This window comes from Aquila chrysaetos, chromosome 20 (genome assembly GCF_900496995.4).
Source record: "Aquila chrysaetos chrysaetos chromosome 20, bAquChr1.4, whole genome shotgun sequence".
In the NCBI taxonomy this organism is placed as follows: Eukaryota; Metazoa; Chordata; class Aves; order Accipitriformes; family Accipitridae; genus Aquila; species Aquila chrysaetos.
The window spans coordinates 9,229,423-9,243,637 of NC_044023.1; the positions used below are offsets into that span (position 1 = coordinate 9,229,423).

At 33.6% G+C, this 14,215-nt stretch overlaps 1 protein-coding gene across 6 annotated transcripts in view; it reads left to right on the forward strand.

Annotated features, from left to right (window-relative positions):
• Positions 1-14,215, forward strand: part of CACNA2D3 (calcium voltage-gated channel auxiliary subunit alpha2delta 3) — a 481,763-nt gene that overhangs the window by 239,148 nt on the left and 228,400 nt on the right. For all 6 annotated transcript variants that reach the window (XR_003927719.1, XR_003927720.1, XM_030043854.2 and 3 more), the window contains one exon: positions 7,000-7,113. Coding sequence is in view for 4 of the 6 variants with exons in the window: in XM_030043854.2 (XP_029899714.1) it covers positions 7,000-7,113 (114 nt within the window). In the remaining 2 variants the exon portion in view is untranslated. The remainder of the gene's footprint in view (positions 1-6,999; positions 7,114-14,215) is intronic.

Sequence of the window (14,215 nt, forward strand, 5' to 3'; positions counted from 1 at the left end):
CACTTTGAGAATACACACTGTTATTAGAGTTTTGAAATGATTGTTCATTGGTTTGACTTCTGGCATGACAATTAATATCTCTAATAGTTTATACAAAAGAAGTTATTTGAACACTTCTGTACGTACTTCTGTAATACTCTAAGATAAAGGGAGAAATGTAAAGCTTTGCCTAACCAGCTCATATGTATTAATATTATTTTAACTATTTATCTGCCAAAACCATTAGGCCAACTTCCTGACAACATTCCTGTGTATAACGTCTGTAAAGAGGAGTGCAGTCTCTAGAAGATGAGCATCATGATCATGGAGATAATCTAGTGCATGGCATCTAGTTTCCCTCCCAAACTCCACATAAAATCAGTGTAGCATTCTTAGTTGTCCAGAAAATTGTCCTTCAAAGGCTATTTTAATTAAAATCAGACCCATTGTCTCTGTCTGAAATGCTTTTCCTTACAAAGTGCACATCAGTCTTAGTGGTTATCATGAAATGATTTTATGTACTGTATTTCAGAGACTTTTTTTTGTCATTTCTGGCAAAGGTAAAATATATTTTCATGCTATGTATTCCAGCAAGGAAATATTTTGGCAGTATTTTGATTCAGCTGACTATATACTTTCTTGGGAATGTATATTGGGAAAAGCAATGAAAGAAAGGAGAAGAGTGAGCAGTAGTAGTAATGAAAGAGAATTAGTACGAGGGAGCAAACCAATGAAAATAAAATGCACCATCAAATATTTCTCATGATATTATGAATGAAAACTCTAGGTAGTGTGGTAGGACTAAAGCCATTGCTTACACTCTTTGTTAATATCAGTTTAGATACAGGATTTCTGTAAAGGAGAGTGTTCACTTTTTTAAAAATAACTAATTACAAGCAGATCTCTTCTCCAGGATCTCTAAACAAATGAGCAATTGTAAAATTGTAAACTGCTATATCACAAAGCTACAGAAAAGTTCATTACACAAGATCTATATAGCAAATGCCATTGTGAAGGGCTAAACCACCAAATACGTCAAATGCCAGAGCAGATACTGAGGGGGAAAATTTGAGGTATTTCAGTTAGCCTCAAGACTGAGGAAAGCAGGAAACTGATTAAAAAGTGGTAGTCATTTGTGTGCAAGTGCCAAGAGCCCCAAGGTGAAATACTAACAATCAGTGATCAATGAGTCCTAAGGAAAACTTAAACTGTTATCCCAAAATATTCCCATTTTAAGACCTGGAGTATTAGCTGTAAAGTTATTTCAAAATGATGCTGCATGTAATCCCCACCTAGCATTTTTTAAGGCAAAAAAAAAAGAAGAAAATTTCTATTTCTGTGGATTCTTTCAGAATGCTCCATCTTGCCCAAAGTTCACTGCTTTTTAACAGGAGGCCAAACCCTTGTTCCTTGCATCTCACAGTAAGCTTTCAACTGCATTAGTGAGTCAGCAAAAGTGACTAACTTTCTTTTGAAGTTACTACTAGCAGCTTGAGATATGATTGAAAATGCTTTGGTGTTTCCAGAAAAGCTTCCTCTTTATTAAAAAAAAGAAAAGAAAATATTTAAATATTATGCATGTATTCTTTTTAATAATCTAGATCAATTAAGAGGTGAAGTGATCCTGATTTAGAACCCCTATGTGTAGTGGAAGATGTTTTGTTTTGTTTTGTTTTGTTTTGTTTTGTTTTGTTTTGTTTTTAAAGTGAAGAGGGAGGTATCATCTAGAAAGGCAGAGCAACATCAAATTCCTGGCAGGTGAATTAAACTCATGTGGACTTTTAATCATTAAATAACCTTTAAAATAGATTATGCAAGATCTTCTGTTGCTTTGAGTTTTTCAAACAAGATTACTTAAAGGTTTTTAAAAGCTTTTCCAAAGCGACAAACAAAAGGGAGATTGCAATGAGATCCAAACACAAGATAGTGTTTTGATGCCCAAATTATTGGGTTGAAATGTATGGACTATGTTTTTTAGATGATCAGTTTCTTCTACTAAATGTCTGATGATGATATGATGAGAATGTAGTTCCTTGTGTACTTAGGCATTCTAGTTTGTGTACAGACATAAACGAATCTCTTCTGATATGGTTATCATGGTGGCAGTCCAGCTGGTGGCAGTTAATATTGTATAATGCTAGTGATGGATACTTCCAAGTAAATCCACTATGTGTTTCTTTCTAAGAACAGCTTGTCCTTGAGAGAGAATCACACTTCATATCCAGAAAAGTAAATATATATATTTGTGTGTGTGTATATATATATATATCTCAGCTTTAAAGAAGAAATTTACAATGTTTAGAGACAAGCTTTCAAAAATAAACAAATCAATGCCCTGTTCATACTACTAGAACCTCTGTAACATGTTCAGGGTATCTCTTCTCAATGAGCCAAACTGGCCTCCCAACATCCTTCCAAGACAGTCTGTTTCCAAGAAATCTATAAACTCTACGTCTATGGGCTCCAAATAACTGCTATTAGTGGGATCTGTAGGTGTGTATTACAGAAGATCCTAAGTTTAGGGCTGACAGTTTAGACCCCTGTCTTGCTCCTTGATAGTTCAGATCCAGAACTAGTTCGCTTTATCATTCTCGGTTTGAACAATGCCTTGGAGTGTTGACTGGGATACATTCATTAGAAATCAATTCACCCTTCCTCTCTAGTCAAAGTATGGGTCTGAAAAGAGGCACCATTTTAACAACTACAGTGTGTCTCCTTTAAACTGAGATACATTTCTTTCACTGTAAAAGTTACAGGGACTTAATTCCTGTCTCACAAATTAAATTCAGTAAAACTTGCTATACTTACAACTAAGCTTAGTAAGGATTAGTAAAGAAAGCTGGAAAAACATTTTTATAGTACATTTTAAAATTTCCTAACATTTCCCAAGCCATCTATTTTTCAGCTTATCTAGCCTTAGTAGATCCCATGACTTAAAAATGAAGTACCTTTAGAATTAATATGCATCCTAACTAACCTCAATTGGATTTTAAGAACACAGACAAACTAGTCACAACTCATGAATTAATAGATGATAGAATAAAGATTGAGCTATGCCAACTGATGTTTTTAGAAACTTTGTTATTGTCACTCACATTTACCAGGATTGTTTTGGAAAGAAATATTTCAGTCACAAATACAACAAGCGAATTCCTTTATTCCGCTCCCCGCTTCCCACTCCCCTGGGTCCTTTTCCTTTTCTGTCTCCTTCTTGTTTTCCTTTTTTTCAACTGAGCTTATATTTGTGAAAATGTTTTAAAGTGTTTCCTTAAGTATAGTCATTTATTTTGGGGAAAAAAAATCTGTTAGTCTGCTGGAAAAAGAAATTCTCATGTAAAAATAAGTAGCAAACTGTCTTTTGATTGAAGGATGTACCTTGCAAATGAGACCTCAACAAAATAATCTCCAAAGGGTTCGACTTGACAAGTGTGCCTGCCTTTATACTGTAGGATCATAGATTAACTAATGGTTCCAGTTACTTTGTATTCATCTTGAAGCACAATATTGATCAGTTCTTTTCTAGGCATAAAATCCTAAAATAAAGAGATGAGGATCTTCCTCCACCCACTGCCTACGTGTTCACCCAGACAGTGTGGAACTAACTCCTTCACGTGGTGCATGCCAAAAATGGCAATGGGAAAAGCTGCATGAAGTAAAGAACACTCTAGGTTGTTTGTAGAGGGTTTATTAAGAACCCCATTATGGGCACTGAATATAGTCTCAGGAAACAGATACACAACAGTAAATAGCAACCAGCCTTAATACAAGAGATGTTGTATACTAGTCTTCCATATCTGTGTAAACAACAAAAAACCATTACAGTGATCAAGAAGGCCTGAGATGAGATTTTGTTTTGTTTTAAAATCTGTGAGGCAACTGAAGTTATAATGATGGATGTGGTATAAAAATCTCACTAGGTAAACAGATAGTTTTGGGAATAAAGGGAACTGACATCCCATGTACTGAATTGTACCTAGGATGAGTGAGAGTCTTTTGATCTATAAAGTCATGATGGATCATGCTACATGTATGTTCAGATTTACTCAAGGTAGAGTAATGACTGTTTCTATCTATACTATAAAAGGGAGTATAATAGCTTCAAGCCTTCTTGCATATATACTTCCAGAATTGACAGCATAAAAATCTTTTCCGTTATATACAGGTGTATCAGCAAAGTTGCTGAGAGCTTCTATTAAGCAGCCTAGGCCAGAGAAAAAGCTACTTAAATTCTCCTTGAAAGAGTACAGCTAACCATTTTCCACAGTGTCTATAGGATGTGACCTTTATGTGCCAGAAATCTATTCTTGTGAATTATAGGTTAGCTAAGGATGTCTCGTCTACATTTAAAAAAAAGAAGGGAGGGGGGAGGGAAGGAAAAAAAAAAAAAAAAAGAGGCAAAAAAAGGGAAAGGAAAAAAAGAAAAATCTTTGTTTTACACAAATAGTCTATTAAGATTCTGGTTGGATTTTAGAATGGTTCAGGGGTTACACTAATTATACTCAGTTAATTTTGCCTTGCAATTACCTTTCAGTATTTGCCTAGGTTGTTAAGACTTGAAGATGGTTGATACTGATGTCTTTGAAAAGCACGTTTAAAAATCCACTTCCAAATTCTTTCCAATCATCAATTTATGCCGTGTTCATTATACAGTGTAAGAATATAGAAGTGCTTGGTACTGTAGTTAGGCACCTACTATGTCATGTGACAACCGCAATTATCTCTTTTGGTGACAAATGCGGTCTTTGCAGTGATTACCTTTAAAAAAATCATAGCCAATTAAATAAAATTCTGTGACATTTCAAAGACTGTTAATCACAACCAAATGCTGTAAATGTCAGGATGCATTGAAATTTTTGCTGCTAACTGATGAATCACTGAGTTAATTGTAGTTCATCATAAGGCCCTTGTCATTGTTATTATTATGGAAAACACTTTCATCACTCTTGCTATTCAATAAAATTAAAGTTCTAGACAAATATGAGAAGATATTACTCATCAAAGCATTTGAATTTAATCTCATTCTTCAAATTATTCAAACAGATAACTACATAGAATAATGCAGATGCATACAGAGTGATGTTTTAAAATAAATATATGAAGTCGTTCCCCCTTTGTTATTTTCCCTTTTAATGTACCTTGTCTCTTTCAAAATATGTTGTCCATATGAAGAATATATCACTTGACCAAGTAACTTCAACTTTATGAGAAAATATTGGATCTAAGATCATACTAATAAAGGAATGCCATTTTAATAATTCTGGTTCTGGTTAAGACTGGAAAACCTGTCATGACTGAAGAATTTTAAGGATAGACTGCCTTGCAGATATCACAGATAGGAGTTTTCACACAGGCAGTGACCAAATATAGCTAACTCTGTAAACCCACATTAGTTTCCCTTTAAGTAACATGTTTCTATTACTGTTCGCTGAGGTTCGTGTTTGATCAAAAGGAAACTGACCTGGAGGAGAGCTGTAGATGATATAAATGATTGTTGAATGATATTTGTGGATGTGATTACTCAGATATAGAAATGTGAAGGCAGAAGAAAAAGGACAGAGCGCTTCTGGAACCCACCATCGACTCCCTTTCCTACTGCAGGCCTGTCTACAAAGATGACATTTTTAGAAGTTAAGAACTTTTTCTAGAAAAAAGGTTTTTAGAGTTTTGGGAAGAACAGTGAATATGTAAGGGTGAGTAGACTTCAGAAAACTTAAAAGACAGAGCAGTTGCTATCCCAAATCAAACTAGAATACTCCGAATAAATTTTATTGAATCCAGAAGCTGTCAGAGTCACTGCAAGGTAATCCACATTTAAATTTAAATACTACTTCTCAAATGGGACCACCCTTTTTTGGCATTATTCATCACAGAGAGGCTAGTGAGGTGGGACAAGGTAATTATTGCTTGGCTTTCTCAATACCAAGAGAAAGGTGCTAGGATGAGACCTTGTCTGACCTCAAAGTTGGTAATGTACCTGAAAACTACATAGGAAGAGAACAAAAGAAGATTGTTCATTCATTAGCATGTACTCAAATGTTAGACCAATCTATAGAGTTGTGTGTTAATGCCCCAATTTATTGATCTTCTCACAGATTTTTTTAGTGTTCATACAGAGTAATTAAAAATCAAATAATTTTCCAACTTTGCATATTTTGCTAAAAGCTGGATGTTTCACCTAAGTTCCTTGAATATATAAAATAGTACACAGATAAATAAGAACCTATTGTGCAATAAGAGCAAATGGAGATAGACGGTTTCAAAATTAAGGCACCAATTCCAGAATCAAGAGATCAAAGCTTCTGTTGTGACTCAGTCCAATTTACTTGCTCTTTGACCAGGAGAAAATCCTGTTTGTGGAATAATGAAACTTTCTTTGCATACTCCAAAGGATATGTTGACTGCTGTCTAAGTACCTGTGCTCAAGTACTGCTGTTCAGTGGCTTGAATTACTTATATGTATTCATTTCAAGTAATAGGAGAATCTGAGAATATATAAATATTAACTTGGTTCCCCCAGATAAATATTTTATGAAAAATAACATATGGAATGTAATCCTGAGTGAATATGAATGCCATATGAATAGTCATATGTCTCTCTATAAGTGGTGTATCTTCTGTACTTCAAAGTAAAATTATGTCATTAATTTCTTCTTTTTGTGTAGCTTGTTCTTTTAAAATTATATTTAAATCAAAGCAAACCCTATGTAGATGCATCAATACAGATCATCTATCTAAAACAGGGGAATACGCTTTTAATTTGGGGAAGGGCTATATTTATGTATGTTTCTTATTTTTCAAGCTGATAAAATGGGGATATATAATGAATCCAGATTCTGTTACACAATTGAAGTTACAATTCAGCAAAAACATAATATCTATGATAAAATGTTTTCAACCTGAGGCTTTTTCACCTACTTCTAAGCATGCTAGGTTTGAAAATATCCATGTTTATCCAGCGTGATCCTATCTATCTTCATCTAACAGCAAAGTTCTGTAACTAATGATCGTTTCCTTTCACAGTTCAATCACACAGGACAAGGAAGTATTTGCAGCCAAGCCATAATGTTGATTACTGATGGAGCTGTGGACACATATGATACAATATTTGCAAAATATAATTGGCCAGACAGAAAAGTAAGTATGTTCTCACCTTTATTTGATGGAAACCCCAAAGCTTCATACCCAATATGAACTGTATGCCTATTGAAAAGTCAGTAACAATCCTTCTAATGATCTAAAAATTATTTTGGATAACTGGATGTTTCACTAATGACAAAAATGATTCTTATGTGATATTGCTCGAGGACAGAGATGGCCTTTTACTGTAGTAATGAACCTAGGATAATAAGTTATTAAGGAAATATTTCCCTCCAGGGTACATTTTTGACCATTATATGATGCTTCCCCTGTAAGACATCATTAAACATGAAAAAAACTTTTCTTTCTCCCAAAATATTCATTAATAATTCAATGCTTTTTGAAGCTAAAGAGGCGTATGTACTGTGGACAGTGAACAGTTTACTGTGACTGGAGAAGGAACAGATGTAGTACTCAGTTTTTTAATAAAATCTCACCAACTCTACCCCTCACTCTGCCAAATAAAGAAATTAAAAATACTAATTGGTTCTATCAATCTGTATAAAGAAATTTACCCAGAATTAAATTACCTTGTTATATAACACATGGATGTTATACAGTAATGCAGAAATCCCTTGAATTTTCCTGATGAGAAAGGTCTAGTAGGCCTCATGTTTGGATGTGAAATAATTTCCTTCTCTACTTTTTATCTTCTGCTAAAGAAAGTTTTGGAACTATTTTAGGAAGTTTTTGTAGTTTGAGATACCTGCCATGTTATATGCCTGTGGAAGCCACAACCACACTCTTCAAAGTGCAATTTGAGCAAGTAATTGATTAATATGAGTGTGCTGCATGGAGTTTCAGTATTCTGTGGGAAAAAAGTAGTAGCTTTGATTTGTATTTTTTAGACATGTTTCTCTCTTTTATAAAATTACATTTGTTTTTTATTCTCCCTTTTCTTGTTTACCTGAACTAAACCTCATCTATTAGCAATCAGTGAGCCAGAGAAAATGGGTAATTGGTGATTTTTTTTACTGATCTTCTGAAAATGTTATGTCAATTACTGTCATTTCGTGTAGTAAAATTGACATACAACTATTCAACTTTTTGTTAAGAGGTTTTTATTCAGAGAATGTGGAGTAATAATTAACTGCAATCAGAAGATCTATTTTTCTCTTCAGATACCTTGCTCAGTCCGTTTATGTAACTTCATTCTCTAAAAGAAGAAAGTTCATACTTTTTGTGATTTTACCAGGACATGCCAGGAAGTCTGTCATCTTTAAAAAAATGCAAGGATACATCAGTATTTGCGCATATCCTGAGGAGACCTGTAATACTTCTCATGTGAATTGATGCTAGTCCTTGTATAGTAGAAGGGATGAAGAAGTTTGATATTTAATTAATGCATTAAGATGTAGGACTAGGTATTATGAAAGAAGTTCCATTGCATGTCAGCTTTTGTCTGTTTTGGTATTTATTGTATCGTTGGGTCACATCTCAATTGGCAATGGCAATATTGCTGAAATATTTGTTTCCCCTCTGTGACATACAAGAAGTACCTCCTTGAAATGTGGTGATCAACTATTTACAAGTTGGATCAGAGTATGTAACCTTTGATCTTTGTCTCCCTACTTTTCTTTAGTGCTTTTCACTGAGATTATTTGTTGTTGCTATTTACATGAAAATATCACCTGCCTTTTCTTATTCTGTGTTTACTGTTGAAGATGGGTCATTCCTCAGGGGTAAACCTTTTATTGATTTTTCTGTTGATTAATTAGACATATGGAAAGTTATGGCTTTATAAAATACATTTGTCTGTTGAAATTACTGAATAATTCTGGAAACAGTAACATACTTGAACTGTAGCTTGTTTTTCAGATATTTAAATATTCAAAATGGAATCTTTTTTTATCAGACAGGTCATATGATATGTTTTTCTTTCTAAGTAAATTAGTGTAGCTCCTTAATATCATATGGCTTAAGTTTTTTATCAGCTGGCTGTGCTCGTATAAATGCCTGGTGGTAATATAGTCTCAATATATGTCTTAAATCCATCTTTGTATTCACACTTATTTCCGAATGTTTTCTGAGAGAAACAAGACAACTATAACCTGATTGTGAAATTATTATGTTAATAGCTGCTTCTTCAGATCACAAATGTTTATAAACAACAGACAAAATTTTTTCCTTTTTTTTTTGAGTAATTCCCAGATGTTTGCATACACTTTTATCTCTATAGAAATAGTCTGAGAGCTGTTAATTTCAGCTATAGGCTTCCATATTTACTCTTAATACTTTAGTCAATTAAATCTTGTAATGGTTCAAGGTTTCAATGAGCAGATGATGTATGAAGAATTTTCATTAAGCAATATATAAATTTAAACAAAATAGAGGATATGAGGAATATGACTAAATCTAAGATAATCTAAATTATCTTTGGAATTTCAGTCAGTATTTCTGGCACCTTCTCCCTCCCACTAATTTTATCTCCTTTCCAGTTTTGATATGATTGAGTGACTTTGTAGGCTAGCACTAGCTCTGTTTTATGAAAACGTAACTCATTTTGTTCCACTGGAAAGGAGGCTTAAAAATGTAAAAAAAAAAAAAAAAAAAAAAAATCTTGTGGCCAGTCTTTCCTCTCTTATTCAATGGGATATTATCTGATTTAAGTTGTTAAGTCCTCAAATGTTCCATGAGAACATTTGGCTTTATCTAGCAAACACTGATGTCTAAGGAGATGTACAGAATCTCTCAGAAGTATGTGCCTCTGACGTCTTATATTTTCTTATACTATGAAGTTAGTTCCTCTCTTTAAGTATGGGCAAAGACCACGGGGAAACTCTATCATATGAAATCAGTAAGGAACGCATTCTCTGAAACAGTCAGCTAAGTATTTTCATAAAACCATGTGCTTTATATCATTCATGTGCAAATCTACAGCTATATCTGAGATAACAATACTTAGCACAGCTGTTGCAATAAGCATCAGGACAGGTTTCCCTTTGGGTATACTTCTGCAAAGGCCTAGCATGAAGAATCCTAACTTGTTTAGCAAGGACACAGTGTTTAGGAAGTAGCTTTTACTTAGTGCGCAATATTCTACCCAACTCTTATAAAATATTTAATGTATTATACAGTCTTCTAAATTGTATATTGAAAAATATGTAGAAAAAAATCAAATCAGTTTGTCCTCTTTTCAGCCTGAAATGTTTCAGTATGAAAAACATAAAAGATTTCCATATGTATGCTTTAATGCATTAGAGCTTTCAATGTTGTTAGATTTGTTATTCTAGAAAAGAATTATCAAAAACGCAATATCCTACATATTTGCAGTGTCAGTGTGCCTAAAAATTATGCATGCAGTGCCATTCAACATCCTCTGCTTTTGCATTACACCATCTTTATTCTCTCCAAAGCCATTTTTTATATTTATAAATCACACGTTTGAACTGCTTAGAAGTTTTTTTCTCGTATTTTTTGTTCTCTATTCATCTATACGTTGCCTTGCCATCTTTCTTATCATCATGGCAGCATTTTTCCTGCCATTTTGATACTGTGGTGGACAGTGGTGGACAAAGGAATAGCTCTAATTGAGATAAGTTGTTAAGTTTTGGTTTACCTCAATTACCCTGTCAGCAATTACCTATTTCAATTATGTTTTATCTAATGTTAGATAATATTAAATATATTATCATTAGTTGCAGCAGAAACATCTTGTTCTCTTATAGAAAGGAACAAATTCTTCATATAACTGTTAAGGCTTTGCCAGTTTGTTGGTGACAATCTCTAAAAATGGAGAGTGAAAACACACTATCACCATGTGAATAACAATTCACAATTTCTTCTTTTTTTCCAAGCCATCTATCTTTGCAAAAAATAGTCTTTTTAAAAAAGACACTTGTGTAAACAGGGATAAGAGCACTTTATTACATATAATTGTAGATGTATTCTGCCTGACAACTGATCAAAAAGCTGCTTTTTTCTGATAATGTATTAAATAAAAATTGTGTTGCAATAATTTTGAAATGGAAGAACTTGGCTTCAATTAAATCCCCAAAGTAGCTTAAATTAAGTAATTGAGTTTTTTGGGGGGGACATCAGCCTGATTTTGTGTGTAAGCTAGAGAATTATGACCATCAAAAGATTGTTTAAAATTATCAAGTGTACTGTTTCCTTGAAAGAAGGAACACCTTCATTCTACTGTTTATTTTATGAGTCCCTATCTCCACACCAAAAAACCCCACTTCCCCATGTTTTCTTAATATATTCTGCTACTTAAAATGTAAATCTAGTGGATGCTATTTTTATAACATACTATGTTTTATTTGTATGACTAAGGCTTTAAGTTAATGTCTATTTCCTTTTTTTATGAGTCCATAAATGCGATCTTGTACCTTAAGGAGGTAGATTCTCATGCATTATAAATGAGTTTATGCTATGTACATAATTTTTCTCATTCATGAAACTTACATTCAGTGTTTTCAAGTTTCGGTAATTCACTTATGAAAGCTCTGCCACGTGAAGTACCAAAAAGAGAACAACGAATCTGCAAGAGTAAATCAATCTACACTGTCATATAAAAGCCCAGGTTTTCACCATGTAGCAGAAATAAGTATTTAAAAAGATTAGTACCAAGAAAGTGTTTGTTTACAATTATAACTATGATATAGTTGCAGTGCTTTTTTTTGTTGTGTTTTTCTGGTTTTTGTTTTTCGGTTTTTTTTTACATGTTCTATTTCACGAGAAAGCCTTTAAGTCTCAAAATACCATTTTGATGTCAGTTGGAACAAAGAATGTCATGCTTTTACTGTATATTATTGCTTCTACTATTATAACCAAATGCACTATTAGAAACCAAGCAAAATACTGCACTTACATATTTCACTAGGTACCTTATTCTAATTTAAAAGCATGAAAAGATGTTGTTGTGGGGCAGGGAGGGGCAGACAAATGGATAGGACTACAGGAAAAGCTAGTCCTTCAGGTTTGCTCCCAGAAAGTAGTACCACTAATTGCCTCTTCTTAAATAACACAGTCCTACCTCCTTACTATTGGAAAATTCCAGGAAGGTTAACCTTGTGAATGTTGCTGAAATGGTATAGCACATCTAAAAATGAAATTACAATGTGATCAAAGATATTGTCAGAGCTTCAAGCCCTGTCATGCTCTCCGTTGAAAGCCATTTTAGTCACTAATTGAAAATTAATAAATTTGGAACAGAAAGTATCTACTTAGATAATATTTAACATATTTTGACATTTTAAATATAGCAAGACTGTTCTCAGTATGTTGTGCCATTGCAAAGGAAAATAATGTAGTAAATCCTTTTGTATAAATGTATGAGGGAACACTTTAAAACCCTAGTGACTCACCAGCAACTCCATGAAGTCTCCTGATTCTTTTTCTCTACTGGCTAAAATGACCAACTGCCTGCATATTTTGCAGCATGGGTCTTTTTCTCTCCTCCTTTTCCCCATTGTTTTTATGTGGCTATCAAGTTCTATACTTCAATAAAGCCCCTCTCCTCATTGTTTTGGAGAAGCCCAAAAGCATTTCATCCATGACCATGATTCAGGGCAGAGTCTAAAATCCCATTGAGATCAAGGGGAAATAAGTATATAGTTGAAGTATATAACCAAATATTTTTGTGAAATTTCAGTTTGAATAGAGTCTTCTAGTATTCCTTTTTCAGAGGGCTTGATGCAGCACTCAGAAGTGGTCAAGGAAGATACCATCTTTGTGAGCCGTTGTGACTTGCAACATCCAGAAATGAATGTTCTGCTCCCTTAGCCTGAGAGCTCTTCACTTGGTGATATTGTACCACGTGCAAAATCTGGAAAAGAAAGCAAAAGAATCATTGAATCAATTGAACTATATCCTTCCCTTTGGGTTTGTCCTTTGAACCTGAAAAGCATTTGCTTTCATAATTATCTGAAATAGCTATATGGTATGGCAGATATATGCAAAACCAGAAGCAATAATCCCTCACTACTTAGTGAAGTGAAATGGAAACCAAAACCCCACCTAAAATTTCCTCATTTTCTAGAATCAAATCCAGCTAGACAAGCCAGAAGTATCTCCTGAATTTTGTCTCTGTTGATAAGAAGGAAGGATGAATGTAGTCTAGAATTAATGTTTTGCTTTTTCTTATTTATTTATTTATTTATTTATTTATTTATTTATTTAAATCTGGGTTAAAAGTACCACCATATTCAATTACCTTACTCATTATTCTGCAGCCTTTCGCTTACCGGGCAAGTAACAGAGAATAGAACATCATCTGTCTGTCTCCTACTATTCTGAGGGCTATGGGGAGAGAAATTATTTTCTTTCTGCTTATGAACCATTACAACAAGGCAGGGATTTAAGGTGGTTTCTGTCAGTGCTAAGACTTCAGGGAGGGTGAATATAAAGAATACCTGCAATAACATCTGTATTCCTATTGCTGAATGATTGTGATGCAGAAAGACCTAACAGCTAATGCTGCCTATGTCTGAATAGAACTGTTGAAATGTCAAGATAAATAGTTCCATGACTTTAAAGTATTTATACCTGCTTTTGCATCTGCTTTGTATGAAAAATTTCACAATCTGGAAGGTCTCTGGGTCTATATACAATACTTAAAATTATAACTCAATCCAGAGATTAGCACCTCAAAATTTGCTGGATTTAGATTTGATTTCATAATAATATATTTGCTGACAATAATAATCAGTTGATAACTCCCTAGCTATGTGGGACTTTAATGCATAATTTTACAGGATCAATATTTATAGTACATTTAATAATATACAGCATTATGCTGTCCTAAATACTTAAGAAAATACTTAGTCATTACTGGTGACTATGGGTCACTTGGTCACTAAAGACCTTTCATTCAATCTGCTCATTTATATTAGAGATCTGTGAAATAAATATTCACCTTTAATAATTCTGCATTTTATCTTTTTTACTGAAAATTTATTTAGTGAGTTTAAAGATGACCGACAATCTGTTGGCTTCATAATATATATAGACACACACGTATATATATTTTTATATATATAAAATTCCCCAAACATTTAGATTCTACCACAGGACAGGAAAGAATGCTTTCCATACCCTCCTTTAACAAAGGAAGATGAAATCATGACACGTTTTCATTTCCTTTGTCTCAAAA